This window comes from Erpetoichthys calabaricus, chromosome 1, assembly GCF_900747795.2.
Source record: "Erpetoichthys calabaricus chromosome 1, fErpCal1.3, whole genome shotgun sequence".
Classification (NCBI taxonomy): Eukaryota; Metazoa; Chordata; class Cladistia; order Polypteriformes; family Polypteridae; genus Erpetoichthys; species Erpetoichthys calabaricus.
Window position 1 is genome coordinate 142,844,569 of NC_041394.2, and position 23,612 is coordinate 142,868,180.

General features: G+C 36.1%; 1 protein-coding gene across 4 annotated transcripts in view; it reads left to right on the top strand.

Moving 5' to 3' along the window:
• Positions 1 to 23,612, top strand: part of igsf9b (immunoglobulin superfamily, member 9b) — a 164,580-nt gene that overhangs the window by 113,321 nt on the left and 27,647 nt on the right. For all 4 annotated transcript variants that reach the window (XM_051923298.1, XM_051923299.1, XM_051923297.1 and 1 more), the window contains exons 7-15: positions 1,138 to 1,279; positions 2,579 to 2,724; positions 6,653 to 6,795; positions 9,199 to 9,339; positions 12,993 to 13,109; positions 18,976 to 19,126; positions 19,247 to 19,358; positions 19,490 to 19,665; positions 22,937 to 23,178. In XM_051923298.1, the coding sequence (XP_051779258.1) occupies positions 1,138 to 1,279; positions 2,579 to 2,724; positions 6,653 to 6,795; positions 9,199 to 9,339; positions 12,993 to 13,109; positions 18,976 to 19,126; positions 19,247 to 19,358; positions 19,490 to 19,665; positions 22,937 to 23,178 (1,370 nt within the window). The remainder of the gene's footprint in view (positions 1 to 1,137; positions 1,280 to 2,578; positions 2,725 to 6,652; positions 6,796 to 9,198; positions 9,340 to 12,992; positions 13,110 to 18,975; positions 19,127 to 19,246; positions 19,359 to 19,489; positions 19,666 to 22,936; positions 23,179 to 23,612) is intronic.

Genomic DNA, 23,612 nt, shown 5'->3' on the forward strand with positions numbered 1-23,612 from the left:
ATCGAATCGAACTATGATACTTAGTGTGATCAGAGAAGTCGCAAAATCAACCGGTGTTCAAGCAAATAAAAACAGATCTAAAAAAACTGCACTTAAGAAAACATCCATCCATCCATCCATTTTCCAACCCGCTGAATCCGAACACAGGGTCACGGGGGTCTGCTGGAGCCAATCCCAGCCAACACAGGGCACAAGGCAGGAATCAATCCTGAGCAGGGTGCCAACCCACTGCAGACTTAAGAAAACATGAACAATTAAAAAATAAGAAAAAAATGATTGTTAAATTAACAATATATCTGTATAGTTTGTAAATATAACCCCTGCATGTGCTCTGAAACAGCTATCAGTGGTTCATGCCAGCAAACAGCACACATTTGTAGCTGTGTCACAAAAAATTAATACAAAATACTTGTATAACAGTGAAAATGTCATGTGGTGTCTCTTATCTTTATGCATCTTCCAGCTGAATCCATAGGGTAACTAAAATAGTTTTTGGAAACAATCTTATGAAATACTTTTAATTTCATCTTGTCTGTTAATGTCTCAGTATTACACTTAATTAAAATTATAGCTTCTCCAAAAGTTTTAAAATTGCAAAAATGTCTGAAATATAAGTATCAATATGTGTTGAGCTAGATCAATATTATAGTAGACTGCCAGGTCAACTGCTTTGGAGTGAGTCTTATACAGTTGATGGAAAGGCAGGATCTCATTACATTGCCATTTTGCATCAGAAGAGAGGTAATTTAGAGCACCTTTTTCAATTCAGTGTTTAAAAGTTGTGAAGAGTTACTTTTCCTGCTATATCTTTTTAAATTCTGTGCTTCATTTGTAATTGACTTTGAGACATTCCATCTTTGCTCAGCTTTACTTACTTAAGCAGATTACATATTAAATTGACTAGGCCCAATTCAACAGGGTTGCCCCGAAAAAAATCTGAAAAATCTCAACAGATATAAACAAATTTGTCCAGGGATCCTAACACAAAAAGTCAGAAAATGTGGCATGCTGTCAGATTTCCTTTTTAATACCTCTGCAAAGATATGTAAACAGCATTAAGGTTCATTTATAATTTCTTGAAGTTCCAAGTTCAACCTTCTTATATAAATGTCGTCTTTTATGTTTTATTGGTTCCAGGTGCTCCAGTAATAGTTCTGCAGCCTGAGGATCTCATTCTGAACATGTCCCAGGATGCTATGCTCCAGTGCCATGCAGAAGCCTATCCTTCCAACTTAACATATCTGTGGTGGAAGCACAATGAGAACGTCTTTCACGTGGAGTGAGTAGCAAGTGACTATGTTGTCTGTTTGCCTCTCTCTACCATGCTAGCAATGTTTAGCTCATAGAGTTGGAGATTGTTTTATTATGTTATGTGACAGAAGAGAGACAAGTGAAACTTCAGAATATGTTGGAACATTTGATGCAGTCTAAAATATTACTAAACTTCAAACATTTTCCTAAAAAAATAGCTAACTGAACACTTTATTCTAAACAGAACAAACTATCTGTAAGCATGTACATCCTGATACACATTGCCATTTATTACCAAAAAATGGAAAATTAAATGATCCAGTTGATAACACTGAACAACATATAAAATATTAAAATTGGGGATGTACAGGATAAAGATAAAAGAAATTTGAGACAATATATGATAAATAGCAAAAGTAAGTCTTTTTCTAGCAGTTCCTATATGTAGATTTTTCCATGCAAGGTACTGAATGGTTAAGACTTTAGTCTAAATAGTCAGTGCTTCTCTGACTTCCAAAAAGCCAGCTTCCATGCTGTTTTGTTTTTTAGTGCTCTGTAGTAGTGAGTGATTCTGGGATGGATTTCTGTATCATATCACAGGACACATCAGCAGCTTCTGTCTTTACCAATGTTATACTTCAACCAAACAATAGCAATCACAACAGTGTCTGATCACACACAAGGATGCTTTCCCAGATCTCTTTTCAGTGTATAGCAATTGTCATGCCCTAAAAGGCAAAATTCTCTGAACGATCCATTTCTGGAGACTAAAGGATGACACATCACAATCTACTTAGCTACTTGAATGTTTTTGTTAAACAGGCATTAAAAGCTCATAAAACCAAAAAGAAATGAATAATGAGCGAACAAGACATGAGAGGCCATCTGCTTTGTTGTGACTGATAATAATTATCTGATTATATAGCAGGGGTCTACTGGTTCACATCAATCAATGTAAAGTAATTTGGTGAGCGCTAACTCTTCTCACTGTCTGATGTTAAGGAGAGGCATTCTGTAAAATATTAATCATACACTTTAGACAAGTGACCAGTGTTTTCTGTAATTATCTGCCAGTTGCCTTGCTATTCCATATTACAGATACACTAAAAAAAAATGTCAAGCGCAGAAATAAACCCCTTTCATTAAAAGTGAACACTGCTTTATTTGGAGATTTTTGGAGTATAAATATTTGTTTGGTAATGAATTAATTGTATTGTTAGGTGTTTTGTAGTAATAGAATTAATAATATCTAAATTTCTATCGCTTAATGTTTAGAACTACTTACTGCAGGTATTTCTTCATTTACTCAAGTTTGTTCTCATTACAGCTCACTGAAGACCAGAGTTAAGATTTTAATTGATGGAACTCTGCTTATACAGAGGGTTACCCCAGATGATACTGGAAACTACACCTGCATGCCAACCAATGGCATCCTTACTCCACCTACTGCCTCAGCTTTCATCATTGTTCTCCGTAAGAATAAAATTACCTGGAGGTTTTTCTTTTTTATTTTTTATTCCTGTAAAAAAATTTCTTCAAGGGCTATTTGTTTCAGTCAATCATAAACATACATTTTTAACATACTTTTTTTTTTATCACAGTGCCTTTGAAAATTTTATGCCTTGCATCTTTCCAGTAGCTAATGGCTGATAGTCTGTCACTATTGTAATCTTCTTGAATTCCAGTTGGATTTATCTGCAGTCACCTTACTCTTTTATAGTTTTAGATATGATATTTTGCATTTTTTCTGAGCATTTACCAAAAACCACCATAGCTGAATGCTCACTTTTGCGCTTTCTGCTTGTTCTTGTAAAAAGCTGGAGTACTTCATAACAAATCACGGCTGAACCAGGCCTTTTACCAGAGCCATTATTTTAATTTTCCTTTATTAATAATACTAGGGGGCTCTGCCCCCTGCTCGCTTCACTTGCCATCGCCCAGGTTTTTTTTTCCGGAAATACAATTTACAATTTTGTTTTTTCATGGGAATTGTTACATATGCATTATTTTCACTTTTACTTTTAAACTTCAGTATAAAACAATATTTGGAATTAACTTTTCTGATATAATTTTTTATGGTCTTCCACTGTTAAATTTTCGTCTGCTGTTATCTCTTTCTTTACCTCTGATTTGTTAATTTCTTGTGGATGTCCAAATTGCTGCATCGTTAAATCTTCTGCTTCTAACATTTCTTTGATGATCGAAAGAGCCGTTTGTTCATTCGACTTTTTGGATAATCCATCATAATTAAGTACACGAAGAAGTGTCTTAATTTGTCAGGCATCATTACAGAAGTGGCATCAGACATCATTTCAAACATATAGTTGTCAGATTTACATAACCCAGCTGCTCGTGCCCCTTCTTGAATGGTACCGTGCGTAGTTCCATCTATTGTTAGAACATCTTTATACAACGTTGCTCCTTTTGATTCACGTAACAACAATTTTAAATGAAATCGTTCGATATCTTTTAGTGATACAATATTTAATCGAGCAACACTTTTGCAATTAATTTTTCTTGGTTGCCACACTCTTTTTTTGTTTCTGCCATGTGTAATGTTCAGAAATTTACACATACGTACAGTGGAACCTCGGTTCACAAACGTCTCAGAACACGTACAAATCGGTTTACGACCAAAAAAGTTTGCCAAACTTTTGCATCTGTTTGCAACCACACACTCGGTATACGAACAAGCCAGTTTCCCTTTCGGTTTGTACGTGTTCAGTCTCTCCCTGTGAATTTCCTGTGCAGCGAGCGAGCAGGACACACACACTCAGGCGCGCGAGGGAGGGAGGAAGGGAGGGAGGGACACACACACAGGCGCGTGTGTTAGTTTTCTCTGTTGTTCAAGGTTTTCTCAGTGTTATTCAATGTTTTTACATTTAGTTTACTATTACGCTGTGCATTCTATGGTATAATTAACTATATTTGTGCTTAAAAACTTAAAATATATATATATATATATATATATATATATATATATATATATATATATATAAAAAAGATATATTTACATACAGTTCGTACGGTCTGGAACGGATTAATTGTATTTACATACAATCCTATGGGGGGAATTACTTCGGTTCACGACCAAATCGGGTTACGACCAGAGTTTTGGAACGAATTATGGTCGTGAACCAAGGTTCCGCTGTATATGCTTTTGCATTTACGTCTGTTTTATGAAGTTCAAAATAAGCCAATAATTTTGTATTTCTATTTTGCGCTACCTCTAAAGCTTCTGCTTCTTCGCCCTCTTTAAATTGAATCATATTTTTACCTGGTAAATGAACCGGTAATAATCCAACAGAATGACTTCGACCGTGCATTGGCAATTCCATTAAATGCCACCCACTTTCCATTGCACTGACTTACTGAGTATCTAAATATGCTTGAACTTCGTCCTGAGCATCAGCAGTTAATAATTTATTTTGCAAAGTAACCATGTGAGGCAAACCCCGTTTTTGAAATTCGATCGTGCAAATGTATGCTCTGATTTGACCGAACACGTTTCGAGTTCATTCAATAAAAATAAGACTTTCTGAAAGTGGGACTATCCAGAGCTGTTGTAACCAGTGGCATTTTGTTCAAGAATCTGCGGATTTCTGGCCATTGTATATTGCACATCATTGTAATAAATAAATCTGGCCAACCGATACTTCGGGATGTTGCCATTACATTATGATATAACTGTTGCAATGCTCTTGGACTACCTTGATATGATGATGATAATATTACTGCTTTACCTATTTTGAATTTGTCTGAACTATTGATATTTGAATTTTGAATGTGATCAATGAGTCCTTGCATATGTTCCATTCTAAGTTTTGCTTGATTCAGTTTAATAAAGAAGAGATGATTAGCTTCGACTTTTAGATACGCATTAGTAATGTAATGTTGTGATAGATGTTGCAGATCTATCTTCTTTGCTTAGTCGTTGCTTACTTTCCTTATTATCAGAATTTGCACATTATTATTGTTCTTTTTGCATTTTTTTGGGCATTGTTTTCTCTCCAACGCTTTTGGGTCTCTTTTTGACGTGCTGCTCTTTCTTCTTCACTTAGTCGTGGACGTCTCATCTTTAACTTATAAATTTTTTTTTAGAGCTGCTCTTTCTTCTTCGCTTAGTCGTTTTTGAAGTTCTATCCAACAACTGAGAGGTTAGATGACCATGATCTTGTTTGAAAATGTTTGTAAGTAGGACATGACTCGCCAAGATCACTGTCTCACGGGACTTGCTTTCAAAGGATGTCAGTAAGACGTGACTTGACCATGTCGTGGGACATGCAAGTGTCTCTCTGGATGTCAGTATGACATGACTTGACCGTGTCATGTGATATGAAAGTGTCTCTCTGAAGTGTCTCTCTTCTAATCTGTCTCTCTTCAAAAGATCATGTCTGTTCCGAAGTTTTTTTTTTTTTTATAAAAGGGATAAATGTTTTCCTTTTACTCTTGAAACACTTTGATCTTTGGTGGCATAGCTTAAATATATTATGTGCATGGTGCTTAAAATTTCAGGTGTAAGTGCAAAGTGTTTCCTGGCACTGCCAGAAGGCATAAGGAATAGTTATAGAGCAAAGTGCCTAGTGGTTGAAAGACTTGGTGCATGGTGCCATACAAGTGTGGGCAGAAGTACTTGGCACATTATAGCATGTGTGGAGCAATGGGCTTGGCTATTTGATGTGAGGACTTTGGGTATGTTAGTCTAGCTAGAATTAATTTCACTTTTAGCAAAAAATTAGGAGTAACAGTACCCATAGAGTTGTGTAAAATTGTTTTGGGAGCCAGGTGGTGAGGTAATTGAGGTAATTTTATGAAGGCGTATCTTGGATTCAAATGGAAGGGCTCAATATGAAATGTCACAACCAAGCAAGTCAGACAACAGTGATGATCAAGCAATAGAGAGCATTTGGTTGCTTTATGTAACTCTAATTCTAGAAATGAGACATTGCTCTTCTTGAAAGGAAATCACCTTATTATGTACAGTATATTCATATAAAATGGATGGTGACCTTTGACTCTGAATTGGTTAATTTCCAATAAGTTATCAATTTTGACAATAGTTATTAATTTTGTTGATGTTGAAAAATCGTTCCTTTTACAAAGCTGTTTATAAAGCCTTTAGGAATAAATTGTAAAACATTGAATTGCCCTATATTTAAAGCAGTAACATTTACCCAAATGCCGAGAGAAGGGTAAAGACTAGCTGGGATGACACTGAAATGCCATTTATTAAAAATAATAACAAGGCATTTGATAATTCCAACACATCAATAGTTGAGGAAAGTCTTTAGATGAGTTTCTAAAACCTTAACCACAATTGAAAGTACGTGATACTAGATTTCAGTTTTGTCCATAGCTCAGATGAATATATTACTTACTTTTTTTTTTTTTGTTACTTTAGACTCCGCTCAAGTCATCAACATGCCTGAAGAAACCTATTTGCCAATGGGGATGAAGGGGGAGATCACATGTCCAGTCAGGGCAAACCCACCCATGATGTTTGTGAATTGGACCAAAAATGGAGAACCACTAGATACTGAGTCGGTGGGTCTCTCTCTTCTTTTTGTTTTTTGTTTTTGTCCTTAAAGCTCCTGTCAAGGCAGCACTTCTTGTGAATGTTGTCCTCACTACAGTTTTAGACAGAAACACTTGGACTGTTTACAGAGGTTTATTGCATCTATCCTTTCACTTAATCCATTGCTGGGATGTGGAGAACCAACAGGTTTTGGCTAGACAAGAACAGGCTCCGGATATAGTGCTATTTCATTATAGGGCAGACAGTCAGACACCCAGACGTAAACTCATATGAGCTCAATTTAAAGATATCCATTACATTAGAATATGTGAACTTTTTGAAATATGCAAGTATACCCATGCTATTCAGTTGGTACAACATCTAGTTAGTAATCCCTGAAGCTTTGAGCCAGTAGTGCCAGCTGCTGCACCTGTTCTAACCTCTAATGATCTGTACTGCTATATTATCTAATTTGGTCACTAGCATGTTAAAAGAAATCTAATGTGTCTAACATTTGGCTTTTCTTACATAAAGCAAACCAGTATTTTACTATGTGGAATGAAATGTAAGAATTTTATCTTGTTTAAAAATGTAAATTTTCATTCTTCATTTGTGCTTTATTTGAAGCACAACTGTGTGTAACATCATTATACATGTATAGGGATGGGAATTGATAAGATTTTCACGATTCCGATTCCATTTTCGATTCTGTTTAACAATTCGATTCTTTATCGATTCTCCTATCGATTCTTATTTTTAAAAAAGGAGAACACACAGGTCGATTAGCTTAGAACTTTGTTTTATATCTTATCTTTGAACAAGACATAAATTTAGGAGTAGCATGACCTTACAAACCCAACAGTGAGATCTTAAGAGATTCACAGCCTACGGCTCCTCGATGGGGTGCCATGGGGTCCCCAGAAAAAAATTTGTAAATGTAAAATAATAATAAAATAAATATTCTTCTGTAGCAACAACAAAGTATAACATAAATAATTCTGTGGCAATTACACAAGAATGTCCAGTAACATTTACACTCTCCTTTTTAAAAGTATATATGAGCTGAGCACTCAAAAATAAAACTACATCAGCCAGCAACAAATACAATCAACTCAAGTCCAATGGAACTGTGCACTGTGCAATTCTGCAACCATCAACTATGGAGAATTAACAATTCTTTTGCAGAAATATAAGCATATCTGCTTTTTCAGGAAGGAATTTTTACTTTTCCCCGCCTCTGTGAAAGGAGAAGCTACCGGTAGACTGCAGCAAGAACTGCCAGCATCTAAGCCAGCCAGACTCTGTCTGTCTCTCTCGTCATGGTCATCTAAATGCAATGCACAGTAATAGCAGGTTTTGCAATAAGGCAAATCGCGCTAACGTAATATGCAATGTTAGTTGATTAGTTACCTGCTGTATTAACGGGAGAGGACGTGCAAACGTTACCGCTGCTGCTGGGTTGAGATTCACTAGTCCGGAGCGGATCAAAAAACATGACATTCATTTAAGGTTATCGCGTGAGCAAATGCTTTTGCATATTCGTAGTGTTTCCTCTCTTTGATGAAATATCTATTTTGCAAGTATTGCAAGTTGCCCTGTTGTCATCCTTTCTCGTAAAGTATAACCAAACTTTTGAGTGTTTGTGCCGCTTAGGCGCCATGTTTCCTGCTGGGTAAATGACGCTACGCAACGTGGTGACGTCATTCGAGGCGACTGGAATCGATAGGGGAATCGTTTGCAAAAATGGCAAACAATTCCATGGAATTGAAACAGTGGGAACCGGTTCTCAACAAGAACCGGTTTTCGATTCCCATCCCTATACATGTAGAACAAATTTTACTTGAAGAATTTTGCACAAAATCAATAAGTTTCTTGCAATTTACAATGCTAATAACAGTGGAAACATTTTTTTGCACTGAGAGGTTAATTTCATTGTTGTGTACACAGATTCACTTCCTCACATACAGATGCAAAACACAGGCACATGCTTTACTCTGAACGCGATCAAGTCATGACTCAAAATTATGACCCTGCCACTGGATTTACTGTTGTCTCCAACCATCCACTTAATGTTGCTGGAATAATAGGAGTATATAGTTATATATTGATAACAGCACTAAATCATGAATTGGCTGATTTCTTTATATACTCGTGGTGGCTTGAAACAGAAATGACATTTATAATAATTTTCTGGATATGGTAGAGTTTCTTTGAAGAGAGATAAGGAATCCCTTTTCTCTGCTTGTTCCCTCATGTATTCTCTTTGGTTGCTTTCCAAAGCTGTTCCCTAATTTAGCACACTCTAGATAAAATAAATAATTGCCAACTTCTTTGCAAGAGTGTTTTCTGTTAACATTGAAGCAAAGCATTGTATATGCTGTTATCATTATTTTGATGAGTGATCATCACTCATCATTCTTTTGTTGCCTTAGCTTCCAGGTTGGTCTGTGAGTGAAGATGGAACAATTTTCATTGCAACTTCCAATGAGGACACTCTTGGTCTCTACCGCTGCACCCCTTACAATAGCTATGGTACAATGGGTGAATCCGTGCCAACCAGAGTTATCCTACAGGTATGATTTTGGGCTTTATTATGTTTGGGAAATTCTTTTGAGAAGCGTCTGGCACATTCTGGAGCACTCTGATAATTAGAAGAGCATGACATTTGGAAACCTTTTTCCCTCTGAAGGAAGCTCCTGCCAAATACAAATAAATATATTTATACATGGAAATTGTCTTTTATTGTTTCTTAATATGCTTAATCTATATTATCTTGAATTTCTACATCACGAACTTCAAAGTTTACATAATTGTGTCTCTCAAATTAATCTCTAGTTTTTGAAAACTAGGAGTGTTCAGTCAGTGACTTGAATTTGATAACTTAATAGTTATTTGTGTGATTAGTCTTTGCTTTTATTTAATAGCTATTTAAAGCCCTTAACTAAAGCCCTTTACAGAGCAACCACTAATGCAGAAATAATCAATGTGCCTTGATACTGCATATTAGGGGCAAGTATAGGGAGTAGAACACCAGAAGTCCAGGCTGTTTTTAATCATGGAGTTTACCTTGACACTCTGGACACCCTGAACCACCAGTTTTTAATTACAAACAAATTAAAACTGTAGACTCACAAAGCCTAGCACACAATCATATGTTTTGGATTTTTGTCAATACAATATTTTCCTAATTGAAAACAATTTTATAAAAAAAAAAAACAACAACAAAATACTCAATTCTTCTTATATGATTTTAACTGGGTGTTGCTTTTAAAGGCAGTTGCTTACAGCATTGTCTTGTGGGCAAAAGAGTAAAATTGCCAACCAAGTCAATAAATCAAGCCAAGAGCATTAGTTTTCAAACAACTAGGGCAAGAATGCTACATCCTGTCATTATTTACCATTCTATAAATAGGGTTATAATTAATGCATACTTTTTTATGGATTAAAAAAGAGGAGAGGATAAACGCTCAGAATTGGATCATTCCATGTCAAATCAACCAATGTCCCATGGACTTCAGAATTAAAAAAAAATTCTGAAAAATTACCAGGTGAACTCATGTTAGTCAGGAGACAACCAGTTTTTGTTTTGGGTCCTAGATATTTTTCAGGCCTCATTTTTTTTCACCAAATTTCTTAAGTCTGTTGCTCAAGAAATAAACCACCAAGCAGGCCCAGACTTTGCATGCTGGTGCATTAATTGGTATAGTATGTGACAAAGTTAAAACATTTGGTCCAGATAACTCTGCATGGACAAAGCAGACCCTTGAAATTGACCATAATTTTATTAGTGTTTTCGGTTTAGCCATGTTTAGGCCTCAATCCTTATTTGTAACCAACACAGACTTTTGCTGTTTTTTTTCCTTATTCAGATAACTATATGGATTTTCTGAAAAAGCAATAAACAGAAAAGTAACAGTATCAGGGTTTCAATAGCAGCAGCAATTGCAAAATAGAACATGATGATGTTATGATATTCCAGCTGTCTGCATATTTAGTATCCTTAGATTTCTACTTGTATCACTTTCATGACTTTTCATGATTTTACAGATAAATTGTTAACTGTGTTTAAATAATTAATACTGTTAGTTATTCCACATGTGGGTGCGGCACGGTGGCAGAGTGGTAGCGCTGCGGGTTTTCATGTTTTCCTGGTGGGTTTCCACAGTGTGCTCCGGCTTCCTTGCAAGGACATACAGGTTTGGGGATTTGGTGATGCTAAAATGACACTAGTGTATGTGTGTACTTGTATTCACCTTGCGATGAGCTGATGCCCTGTTTAAGTATTGTGTTTGCCCAGCCTGATGATTCTGGAATGGGTGCGTTCCTGAATTGATGTATGTACAGTAATCATTACACATTCATCCTTTTCAGAGATATTGTGGCAAAGTGTCCTAGGAATTTAATGGATGTTTCAGGTAATTCAAAACACAGGGAAACTAAATGTTCTCTCGCCGTGATGATATCTTGCACTGCCACCCGGTGGAGTTTTCCAGATTTACATAAAGTACGTGCACAAGTATAAACTGCACTGCTTGGGCAGCAGTAGCGTCCACAGGCGCTCATGTCACATTATGTGAAGTATAAACTCGGCCTTAGAAGTATGCTTTCTGAAAGCCTAAACTTGGCAAAAGCAAAGATGCAAAACATTTCTTTTTTCCATTTTTGAAGGTCTACTCTTACCAAGTGGTATCATCTGGACCAAATATTTAGATATTGTTCTGTACTATACTTATATGTACCAGTATGCAAAATTTGAGTCTGCTAGGTGGCTTAGTTCTTGAGATACGATGTTGTGAAATTGATGAAAAAATAAAGCTATGTCAAATTTGACACCCCTCACCCCTTACAAAATTGTTTGTACCTTGGAAAATATTGATCTTACATCAAAATATTTTTATAAGGTGCCTCCTGGATAACATGAGTATGTATACCTGTTATTTTTTTCAGAATTATTTGAGACCAAAATATGTTGGATTTCTGAAAAATCGCTCAATTTGACATTAAATTACCCAATCATAATTACAAGCAACATTTAACTAAAATAAGTGGAATTTTAACTTATCAAATACGCTGAAAGAACTTTTCCAGCTGATTAGGTAGAAGGATATTCTGGAAAATAGTGATGACCACAGGGAGAGAAGAACATCAGAACCAAGTCCGAGAATGTACAATACTATGTGCAGGGAATCATCCAGAAACCTCAGATAATAGCGGACCCTTGTTTTCGCACAAAACTAATTTCAGGATTGAAAACACAAGGACAATAAACTGTTTACTATACTAGTCAGCCTGAAAAATGTAATGAATGCTGATGCAGTAGTGAGTCATTTATTGAAATGTATAACATGGAAACCAAAATGTACATTGATGTCACAGGTAACCCTTTTCAATTGTCGGGGCTTACTACAGCTGAAAATATGATCTAAAGTATTTTGCAGTTTATTAATCATAAAATTGGCAGTTTGAGTGTTTCAGCAATTACTCTGTCACAAATGCTCCAATGTTGAGTCTTGAGAAATGTGAATTAACCTTTGGAAATCGGAGGACTATACTGCCATTACAAACAGATTTTGCCTTATGCAATCAAAGAAAAAAGGCACTTCTAACAGAGAGGAATCTCAGGAAAATTAGGATGCTTGCCATTAATAGATATGTACTTTGAGCTCCTAACAGAAAATAACACTTCCCTCTTTGTTATGCTGGAGGTTGTGCAAACTCTTCTTATTGCTAGCCCAAGTAGTGCGATAGTGTGATAAGCCAAGTGTGGCACCTGATACCATCAAGGTAAGCTCTGGACTTCCATAACCCAGAAATAGATTAAATAGATTTGCGAATGGTGTGTTGTGCTGTGGTATATTACAATGAATTCCCTTATTCAAGAATGAAAGGAAAAGTTGTAAATCCCAGAAGGTCAACCTGAAAAGAGGGTATCCTGGAGAAAAACAGGAGTTTTTTGTCAGGCAAAGTTAGAATGTCACTGCCTCTCTGTCTTAGTTTTATCTGGATGTATAGCACCAGTGTTTCCAATATTTTAAAAAGGACTATAGATTAGGCCACTTTACTTTTAGAAGAAGGGGATGTGCAGCATGAGTATTAGCTTACTTACAGGACATGATTTTCTGCACTAAAAAGGTACTCCACTCATGACTGACAAAGTAAATGTATGGGCCTAACTGTTTGCCTTTAAAGTCATAGCTTTGCTGAACCCCATTTCTTTATTCCTAAGGATCCACCTACTTTTCGTATCACTCCTCGAGCTGAATATCTACAGGAAGTTGGAAGATATCTTATCCTGTCCTGTGCAGCCAACGGGGACCCCCCTGCCAACATAACATGGACAAAGGTAAAAAGTGACCTTGACTGTTAAGTTGAAATTTTATACTTTTTTGTTTTATCGTGATGGTTTATATTTAAATAAAATCTAAAAACACATCAGTACTTTAGCAAAACCAGCTTTATTCCGCTCGAAACAGGAACAGCAAGGTTATTTATTATAGCGGGATCTACCATTCTACTATACACAGACACAGCAAACAGGCGGGGTCGGAGCCAGGTCAGTGGCCAAGTTCTAATGTTCCTTGCATCACCTATCGGGTGATTGGCGCTTTGCTCATGGCAGTGGTCAGCTTGTGGTTGTATCTGTGGTTGCCTCAGCAACGGACAAGTAACCCTCAAAAGACGTGACAGTCACGCTTCTGTGTGTCATCCCATTGGGCATGGTCTCAAAGAGTTCAGAAGTCTCACAAAGGGAAGAATATAAAATTTTATAAAAAAAAAAAAAAAAAGTAAAATTTCCGAAGAGTCTTGTGTTTCAAAACATTGATATAGTGAAGTAGTTAATACACTCAGAGTTCTTCACTTGTTGTTCTTTATAAGGAGTGCAAACATATTTGTGTGTTTCATGAGCCTGGATTTATACCTACACAAATAGTTCTCAAACCTGATTGTCATGAATTCTTCTTCTAATTACATTTTTATCCACTAAGCGTTTTACTCAGTGGTCAATTTTTGCTTGTAGTGAATCTCCTCACTTAGTTATAGTATATGCTTGCTTTTTGGATTTCAACTTTTGATATGTTTGTTCAGAAACTCTAAGCACTTTTCATTTTTTAACTGTTTTCGATGCACAGTATATTCTTTCTGTGACTTTAGGAATAACGTTTTTGTTCTCAGTTTTTTTCCTACATGTGTATTTATGCAAAATCAGTCAATTCTCAATAAAGACAAGTGTACCATTGAACCCAATGTCTGTTTTGTAGTAGATGTGCCGACAAGTATACATTTAAAAGCAAAGAAAGGGTGTGAGCTTTGCTCTGTTGTTAATTTATAGGTATGCAGTAACAAAAAGGCATTTCATTCAGGAGTAAACTTCTGCTATGGGTTCCTTGTTGCTAGAACAAATTTCAGCTACCCTGCTTGTAATTGCTTTGGCCCAGAAAACTGACTAATTTTAAACATGAAAAAATACATTATTTTAAAAAGGTTTTCAGTTTTTATATATAGGAATTGATCTCTTATTATCAGCTTGGCTGGAATAAATGTGGAATATGGATAACCCAATATTTTCAAATATAAATGAAATAAATATAAATATGCATTCCTTTAATATGAATAGTGACATGCCCAGTGAGGGCTGGGTGGCCTCTGAGCCTTTTTTTTTTGTTTTTTTGTTTTTTCTGTCCTCCTGGCCATCAGACCTTATTTTTATTTTTTGTTACTTAGTATTGCCTAATCTTATTTTTTATATTTTTCTTTCTTCATCTTGTAAAGCACTTTGAGCTACATCATTGGTATGAAAACATGCTATATAAATAAATGTTGTTGTTGTTGTTATTTTTGACATCTTCAACAACTCAACTTACAGGGAAAACTTTGGGGTTGGGGCAGGATTGGTACTCCAGTCACCATAAAAATCTCATACTGTTCTAGTGTGGTGCTGAAGTGTCATGTGCTGCACTCTCGTCCCAATCCAGGTAGTTCCTCGTGTGGTGGTTGTGGGAATGCACTATCAGCGCATTCTCCCAACCCTCAACAGTTCCATAGTTTCCAGTGCAAAGAACTATGCTGTGGTGTGCTGGGCTGGTAACATCACTTCAAGAGAGACCCACCAAATCAACAAGCTAATTAAAAGGGCAGGCTCAGTTTTCGGATGCACTCTGGACCATGTGAATGTAGTAGCAAAGGAGAGAATTAAAACAAAACTGAGTGCCATCATGAATACTTTTGCACATCTGATCTCTGACACAGTAACACTAAGTACTTTCAGCAAACAAATTATTCAGTAGAAGTGTGACAAGAAATGCTACTGAGGCTTCTTTATACCAACAGCAATACACCTGCATAATATCTAACTAGGACTGTGACAGCCAAGTCAGAAGTTTTCTTTCTTTTTAATTTTGCTCCTTCTCAGTCATTCTGGTGTGTGATAAGACCATACTGTGTCTGTGTACACACTGTTCATCCTCGATGTTCGTGTGTTTAACTTCAAGCATTCACGTGATTTTATTAGTAACCTCATGCTTACTTTCACGTTCACAACTCAGCACATTCACAGACTTCACGACTATGTGCACTAGTGAAAAAATGTGAGGCGTGATGCACTTAAGTTTGGAGAGCACCAAGTATCCTACTACAGGTTGTGTTCACCCCACAGTCATAGAGTGAAGAGCTCCCTGTGAATCTGTTGCGTATTTTCATTGTTTTACTTAACTGAATCAAGTTTTGTGTTGCAGTTGTGCTTTCCTTTGGGCTTTATGCAGCTTAGTAAGTTTCAATTAAACTTCAATCCAGAATGTTGGAAGCTACTATCAGCCTTGAGTTTGGTGTTAACAAATCAATGGTTTGTTATATCTGCAAAAATGAAGAACATATTTGTAAAAGTGGAATCTGCTCTAGAAAGTGCTATGGCAACTGTTCAGTGTGCGATGAGGGAATTGAAAATATGGTAAATGGGTTAAATACGTATGTGGTTAAATGCAATGGTGGAAAAACAAAAAAGTGTGGTTGATATGGGAACCCTTTGCTTCAAGGCCTAATAAATTTATAAGCAAGTAACAGACGACCAAGAAAATGTGAAGCCTTTTGTAAGTGGTAAGTGTAACTATGGTTGTATGGTTAAAAAAAATGTTAAACTTTCTGGTAAAGATGGTTCTGCTAATGCAGAGGCTGCAGGTAAGTTTAAGAACAAGTTGAACACGCTAATTGAGGGAAAAGGATACCTACCAAAATAAGTGTTTAATGTAGATGAGACTGGTCTGTTTATAAAACATGTTGGAAAGTGCATGTACATAATGATGAGTTTAAGTGCAAGCCATTGATGATCCCATGGCTTTGAAAGGAAAAAATAAGGCCAGAATGACACTGCATTGGCGCTGGAGTAGAAAAACTCGAATGACTACAGAGATATTCTTTGACTAGCTCAACAACTGTTTCATTCGGGAGGTAGAATGATATCTCCAGGGCAGAAACCTTGCATTCAAGGTTCTTTTAATACTTGACAGCATGCCAGTTCATATTTGTAGGCAGCTTGAAAATGCCAATGTAAACATAGAAGTTGTTTTTTATGCCAGCCAACAACATATCTTTGATCCAGCCGATGAATCGTGGAATCCTAAAAGCCTTCAGTCTAATCTACCATTGAAACCTACCACCATGCCTGCAACTAGTTGGAAGCAAACCCGGAAATCACCATGATGACTTTCTGGAAATCCATCACTGTGCTTCAAGTCATCAACTACATTGATGTAGCCTGGCGAAATGTTTCATAGGCTACGTTGAACAACTGATAGAAATAGGTGTGGCTTGCTTGTATCTTGAAGGCTTTAAAGGTGTTTTTGAAGCAGTGAAGCAAAATTTTGAAGAAACAGTGTGTCTAGCACATACCATTGGAGGGAATGGGTTCCAGGATATGTAAGGGGAAGATGTTTCTGACATCTTTCAAGTGCAACCCCAGGAAATGACAAGCAAGGAGTTAGATCAAAGATTGTGCCAGTTTCAACTTCCAAGCTTGAAGGGTGCCATGGCTTTATTGAGCAGCTGACTAAAGACTTTGATGCTGCCAGTCCCATCATTGACTGCAGCCTCAGGATTAAACAGCAACTCACCTTTGCTGCGCTCCCATATACCAAGACCCTTAAGGATCTCAAGTAGCGGACGAGGGAGACTTCTCTGATTGATTGTGGATTGTGTGTCCTTCACGATTTCCAAAGCCATCTGCTAGCCATGAAGGATAGTGTGTCAGAGATGATGTCGAGACCTTTCCTCAGCGTCTTGCGAGAGCAGTAACTAAAAAAGTTTTGTTTGTTTTGTTTTTTTTAATTGAGATTTTTAGAACTAAAGGTCACACAATTCTAGGGAATGACTGTTGAAAATTTTTCTTTAGTATGTTACCAATTTCTTACTGTTTTGTTTACTGTGTTTTATGGGTTGTTTCATGGTTACTCTTGAAAAGTGCTTATTATCAGAAATAATGTTTTGTTATAAATAGGGATGCTCAGATCAGTTTTTTTTTTTTTTTAAGGCCAATACCGATCACAGATTTTATGTTACTTAATGGTCCCATTTTGATTTTTTTTCTTTATCCCTTTAAAAAAAACTTTACACTAAGCTCCTGTATATGTCCTATATTAAAGTGTATTTTTATAATTAAACTACAGACCACAGGTGTTAACTGTTCTTCTTTTATTAACAAAATAAAATTCTGTAGGCTTATTGTTCAGTGACCATAAAATACTAAAATAAAATTTCTTTAAAATATGTACAGAAATATTTATTTATAATAAATATGGCATAAAAGAAAATAAAATGCTTCTCATAATTACAAGCCGTCATATTGTTTAATTTTTTTTTGTAGTATACCTGTCTGAAACAAGGGTTATTGCTCTCAGCTCTTAGTCATGTGAATGCTTTTGGCAGACACACTTCCTGCGCTCTCAGCTCTTGTAAATTTTATCAGGACAATAATTTTATACGTTCTAGATGACAGGTCAACGACTAAGCAAAGAAGAAAGAGCATGGACAAACATTCGAAAAAGTTATTTTATTTATAAGAGAGGAAGAAACGATATTCACTCATAGGCAGTTATACGTTGCGCTGTCACGATGCAAGTCCAAACATGGAATCAAAATTCAATGCGATCTTGAAGAAAAGTTAATTCCAAATATTGTTTTAACTAAAGTTTTAAAGTAAAAGTGAAAATAATGCATATGTAACAATTCCCATGAAAATAACAATCTCTTAAAATTGTATATCAGGTTAACCAAACCCAGGGGTGGGTGAGCGAAGCGAGCAGGGGTGGAGCCCACAGTTTATCAAAAGGACACAAGACGAATGTGTTTAACAGGCTTGTAGGTTAAAGACACATTTGCTGTTAAGCTAACAAGACTGTTATTAACTAAGCCACAATTTCAGATTCATCTTTATTTTTTTCCAATTGAAAATGTAGTCTGCTGCAAACTGAAACAGTATCTGTTCTAATTTAAATGACAAAATAAGGTCTAAATTCATTAAAGTAGCTCTTCTTGCCGTTTGTCTGATTGTATGGGACAACTTCCCCGATTCATTTTATTACTCCACTTTCTTTAATGTAAAGTCTAAGATTCCAATCATCTTTTGCTCTCATGTAAAATAAGCCTTGACTTGCTTTGTATACACTACTGGAAGTTCACTGCAAAAAGCTGACTCAATTACTGGAATGCCTTGTGTAAAGGTGCACTGCAACTTAATTACCCTAAAGCCTTGAAAAACAGGGCCTGAAAAGGTTGGTTTTTGTGATCAGTCAATTTATTGATCACCAATCAAGACATTTTTAGTGGAAATTGGCTGATCAATCGAATTACCTGTATAAGATTTATATGCAGAAAAGTGTATTTTGAGCAATCTCTAGCAAAATTTTATTTTTTGGTGGTTGCGGGAATTTGGCTCCAACCATTTTCCATAGGTTCAATGTCTTATCATTCGTGCGTTTAACTTTCCAGTTGTTTACTAGCAACGTTACTCTCATGAAAGTTGAGGATTGACTCTCTGTCAATCTGTCTGTCTATCGTAAGAAAGCCATATTCCTCCAGTTGGACAAATCAAGTTCTGTCCATCTAAAATAGAAGGCTCTCACTGACCCAGAACCAATAAGCTGCTTAGAAAATGAATAAAAGTACAGTTAATTTCTTTATAAGATGTAAACTTAAATATGCATTATATTTTACTTTTTCAGGTTGGCATTACTCCAAAATCTCCATTTCATGTAGCTCTCAATGGGTCTCTTATTCTCAACCCCCTTGCCAAAGATCACCAAGGGCTTTGGGAGTGTCTGGCCAGGAACAGGGTGGCATCTGTCTCTGTCCAAAGTGCTGTGTATGTGCTTGGTATGTCATGTTACTCTTTTTCCCCCCTTGGATCAACTGTGATTGAATTGGGTTTATGCTGTAGTTCATTGGCATTTATCATTGTTATAATGATTTTGCCTTCTGCTGTGTATTTCGCAGGTACCAGTCCTCATGTTGTTTCTGCAGTGTCAGTGGCTCCTGGAGTGGGTAGTGCCAATATCTCTTGGGAACCTGGATTTGATGGGGGGTACACTCAGAGGTTCAGTGTATGGTGAGTAACTTTTCTGTTTGAAACTTGAGCTTGAAACTCCATTACTATATAAAACTTACCACATGCCAGCCTTGCTTTCATCAATACAGGCAAACTGACATGTTTCTTCTTTATCCTTCTCCATCCCACAGGATGAAGAGGGCATCCCGTGGTAAACATGAATGGACTTCACTCCCAGTGCCACCTCCTCAGAACTATTTACTGCTCTCCAGTTTACTACCTGACATGGCTTACCAGTTCTGTGTTCTGTCTCAGAATAAACTAGGCAGTGGTCCTTTTAGTGAAATTGTGACAGTGCTCACACTGCGTAAGTAGTTTGTTAGCTAAATTATTTTGTGTGTTGGCCTTTATACTTATCTATAATTAATGTAATTACTGCATTTAGACACCATTAGCATATCCATTTAAATAAATATTAAGATTAGGACAGCTCTGGAAGGCTTTCAACTATAAATTAATATTTGACTCTTAGTGTTACGTGGATGGAGGTATCAGTCATACAGCTGTTCTACTTGGTGCAGCTGAATAATCTGGACAAATTTCATATAATATACTGACACTATTTTTTATTAATAGTTGGAATGAAAAATTGACTGAAAAGAGTCTGGGTCAGACTGGTCCATTTTTATTAAGTGGGTACCCTGTTATAAGACTGTTGGTCTTCAAAAATGTCAAATGTGAAAACACTTTTTCTTTTCCAGTTAAGATTGAGATTGAGGCCGTTTACATTCCAGCTTGCAACATTTATTGATTATGGTTATTCCACGTCTGGCTTCTGGGAAACATTCTTTGATATTAGATGAAAGGAGTGAGATTTGTTTCTAGCTTTATCACTAATTTTACATGTTCATTCTTGGGTTTTGCAATCCTAGAACCATTACACTGGTCAACAAGCATTTTGCTACTGCGTTTCTTTCACCTATACTTTAACAAATTTCACTTGCTGACTCCAAATCTGAAAACCGTTTTTGTCCAGCACGTCCCATTTTTTAGTTATGATGTTCCAGGTCTTGGACAATTAGGGTGACTGGACTGTAAAGGCGATGCATTTCATCATTTAAGAAATAAGTTTGGTGTCAAGAAAAGTGAAGCCAAAATTAAGGAAGGTGTTTTTGTTGGCCCTGAAATCCGTGAACTGATGCTTGACAATGAGTTCAAAAGGAAACTGAAACCAGGTGCAGGTTGTCCAGAATTTTCTTGACAAGCACCGAGCAGAGAATTAGGCTGAGCTTGTGGAGAATATGCTGAAAGTATATTAGCTTACGGGAACCAGAAAGTCAACTGAAGATGCATTTTTTACATTCTCAACTTTTTTCCACCAAATCTAAGCGATGTCAGAGATGAGTATGGGGAAAAATTTCATCAAGATATAAATGTGATGGAAAACTTGTATTGGGAAAAATTCACTCCAAGCATGATGGGTGACTACTGTTGATTCTTGCAAAGAGAGACAGATGTGCAGTACAAGCGCAAAAGCGAGTGTCTCCAACATTTTTGGGCACGCTGACCTCACTTTTTTATTGAGGTAAATTAACATAAATATACTTTAACGTGTCTCTGGTATCGTCTTCTGGTTTGTTTTCAGAATAAACACATCAAAACAATTTTGTTGGGACATAGTCCAAACTACAGATATCGTGTTGATATATTATTTTGTTATTCAAAATTGTCAAAATGTCAATGATGTGTATTTCAAAAACCAGACGTGCTAGCTTAATTCCGATTTCATATATGAAATGAATGTAAAAACTTAATAAAGAGCTGTTCTGTAGTTCCCAGAAGCAAACAAAAATATTTTTGTAGACCAGTGTTATCAAATAAGAGAGTGTGGGTGAAAGATAGAAAAAGTCAGTACCTTGCTCATATTTTACCTTCAGTTCTATTCAGATACCGGCTCTGTGCACAGAAAAATTCTTTAAAGAGTGAGTTTTATCCATATTGTAGTCCAGGAAGTAAACACTGTTTTGATATGCTAGGAATATATATTGATATGATAGGAATTTTTGGAGTTGTGACTTGCGAAGTCTTCCCAACCTACTTTCCAGTAAGAAACATGATGATGATGATGATGTTGATATGCCCTTATTCTGTAGAGAAAAGTAATTGAAAATAAAAAGGAGACAAACAATCAAGTATCTATCTATCTATCTATCTATCTATCTATCTATCTATCTATCTATCTATCTATCTATCTATCTATCTATCTATCTATCTATCTATCTATCTATCTATCTATCTATCTATCTATCTATCTATCTATCTATCTATCTATCTATCTATCTATCTATCTATCTATCTATCTATCTATCTATCTATCTATCTATCTATCTATCTATCTATCTATCTATCTATCTATCTATCTATCTATCTATCTATCTATCTATCTATCTATCTATCTATCTATCTATCTATCTATCTATCTATCTATCTATCTATCTATCTATCTATCTATCTATCACTCCAGATGCACTTTCTGACTAACTTTGTTATTAGTAGTTTTTTTATATTATTGAAATGGGTGAGAGGTCAATGTTATGTCACTACTTGGCTAGTTTGGGAAGCATTAGTTTCTATTAATTCATCTACCACTTCTGTGGGTGTTCATGTGAAATTTCCTGCTGGGAAACTCATATTTACCTTTTGTCTAATAGCAAGTGACTGCAGAAAAAGCTTCAATTATTTTTCTTGCTACTGCCATTGTGTCCTAGAATTTTGCTTGCCCTGGTTACGAGAGCCAAAGTTGGTTTGAGAGGGTACAATGAACACTGCAGCATAGGCAACTAGTAGTTTCACAAATTAAGTAAATAAATTAGCATATGCTAAGTTGCAAGCAACTTAAACAAATTAACCATTAAACTTAGTAAACTAATATTATAGTACAACAGAAAATGCTACTAAGCATCAGTTATGACTGTTGTTATTTGTAATTCTAAGATGGTATTTTGTCACAGCTTTCTTTTTTTTCCTCTCTGCTGCTCTGTGCAGAAAATTTGGTGTTTTATCTGATTATTGCATTTTAAAATAATTTTTGGCCCTTTAGTTTTAAAATGTTGTGTATAGCTGTTACCTAAACAGTATAATTTAAACTTGGAGTAGCTTACAAATTATTTTTGTTGAAAAATTTAGGAAAATTTTAAAACATACAAATATATGCTGTGATGGACGGCAGGCATAAGCTGGCATGCAGACCGCAATTGTGTAGGACTCTTTACTTGGCCAAGAGGCTGCCATACTGAATGGCCAAGAAGAAAGGCAGGCTATTCCCTGTATTTGCTAGCAGGTTGGCAGGAGGTACCAGCTTCAGAGGGAATATGCTGGCATCCTAACAGGGATGGACTGAAGATCCTTTTCTGACTGCAAGGCGAGTGGGGTGGAAGGACAGGGGAGATGATTTATTCAGACCTATGGTTCTCTTGACATGCTAGGTGGCAGCATCCCTGGGCTACTGTACACATATGGACACCCGCAAGAGATGTTGGGAGCTGTAGTCCCATAGCGCTGCCACTGTATATGTGTGTGTGTGTGTATATATATATAATATATATATATATAAAATGATTCTTTTTTTTTTATTTAAGCCCTACCCCAAACTGACCCACCTCCACAGGGGAGTAACATGTCTTCACTTAGTCCACCAACCTCTTTGTCCGTCAATCAGAGCTCCATTGGGCTTGTGTTAAGGTGGACGCCACCTTTTTTTCATCTGTCATCTGTCAAGGGTTTTATTCTTGAGTCCAAGAGAGAAAGAGGGGAATGGTCTGTACTTGAAGATTCCATTGCAGCCAATCAAACAGAAATATTGGTTCAAGGGCTACTTAAGGTAAATCACACAATCTGATGCTATATTTTATATTTGTTGATTTTCTTTGCTGCAGGTGCCAAAATGTGTTTTTATGACTTATTGTTGACATGGTAATAGTTCAACAGTAAAGAGATTGTTTCATAATAGAGACAGAGAAAAAAAAATTAATGATTCAAAAATTGTATATTTAAGGAGTCTATTTCTCTTAATTATAAATCTTACTGAATGTAAGTATGTATTTATTTTTATATACTATTTATGAATTATTCATATCTGTTTTTAATTTGTTTTCTTTGCATGTAACTACCTCTTTGACATGTTCTAAAGCACTTTGAGCTACATACATTGCATGAAAATGTGCTATAGAAATAACTGTTGATGAGAACAGGAGTTTGTAAATTAATTTTAAATATATAACCTTTGTAGATTATTCAGTTAAGATTGTTAATAAA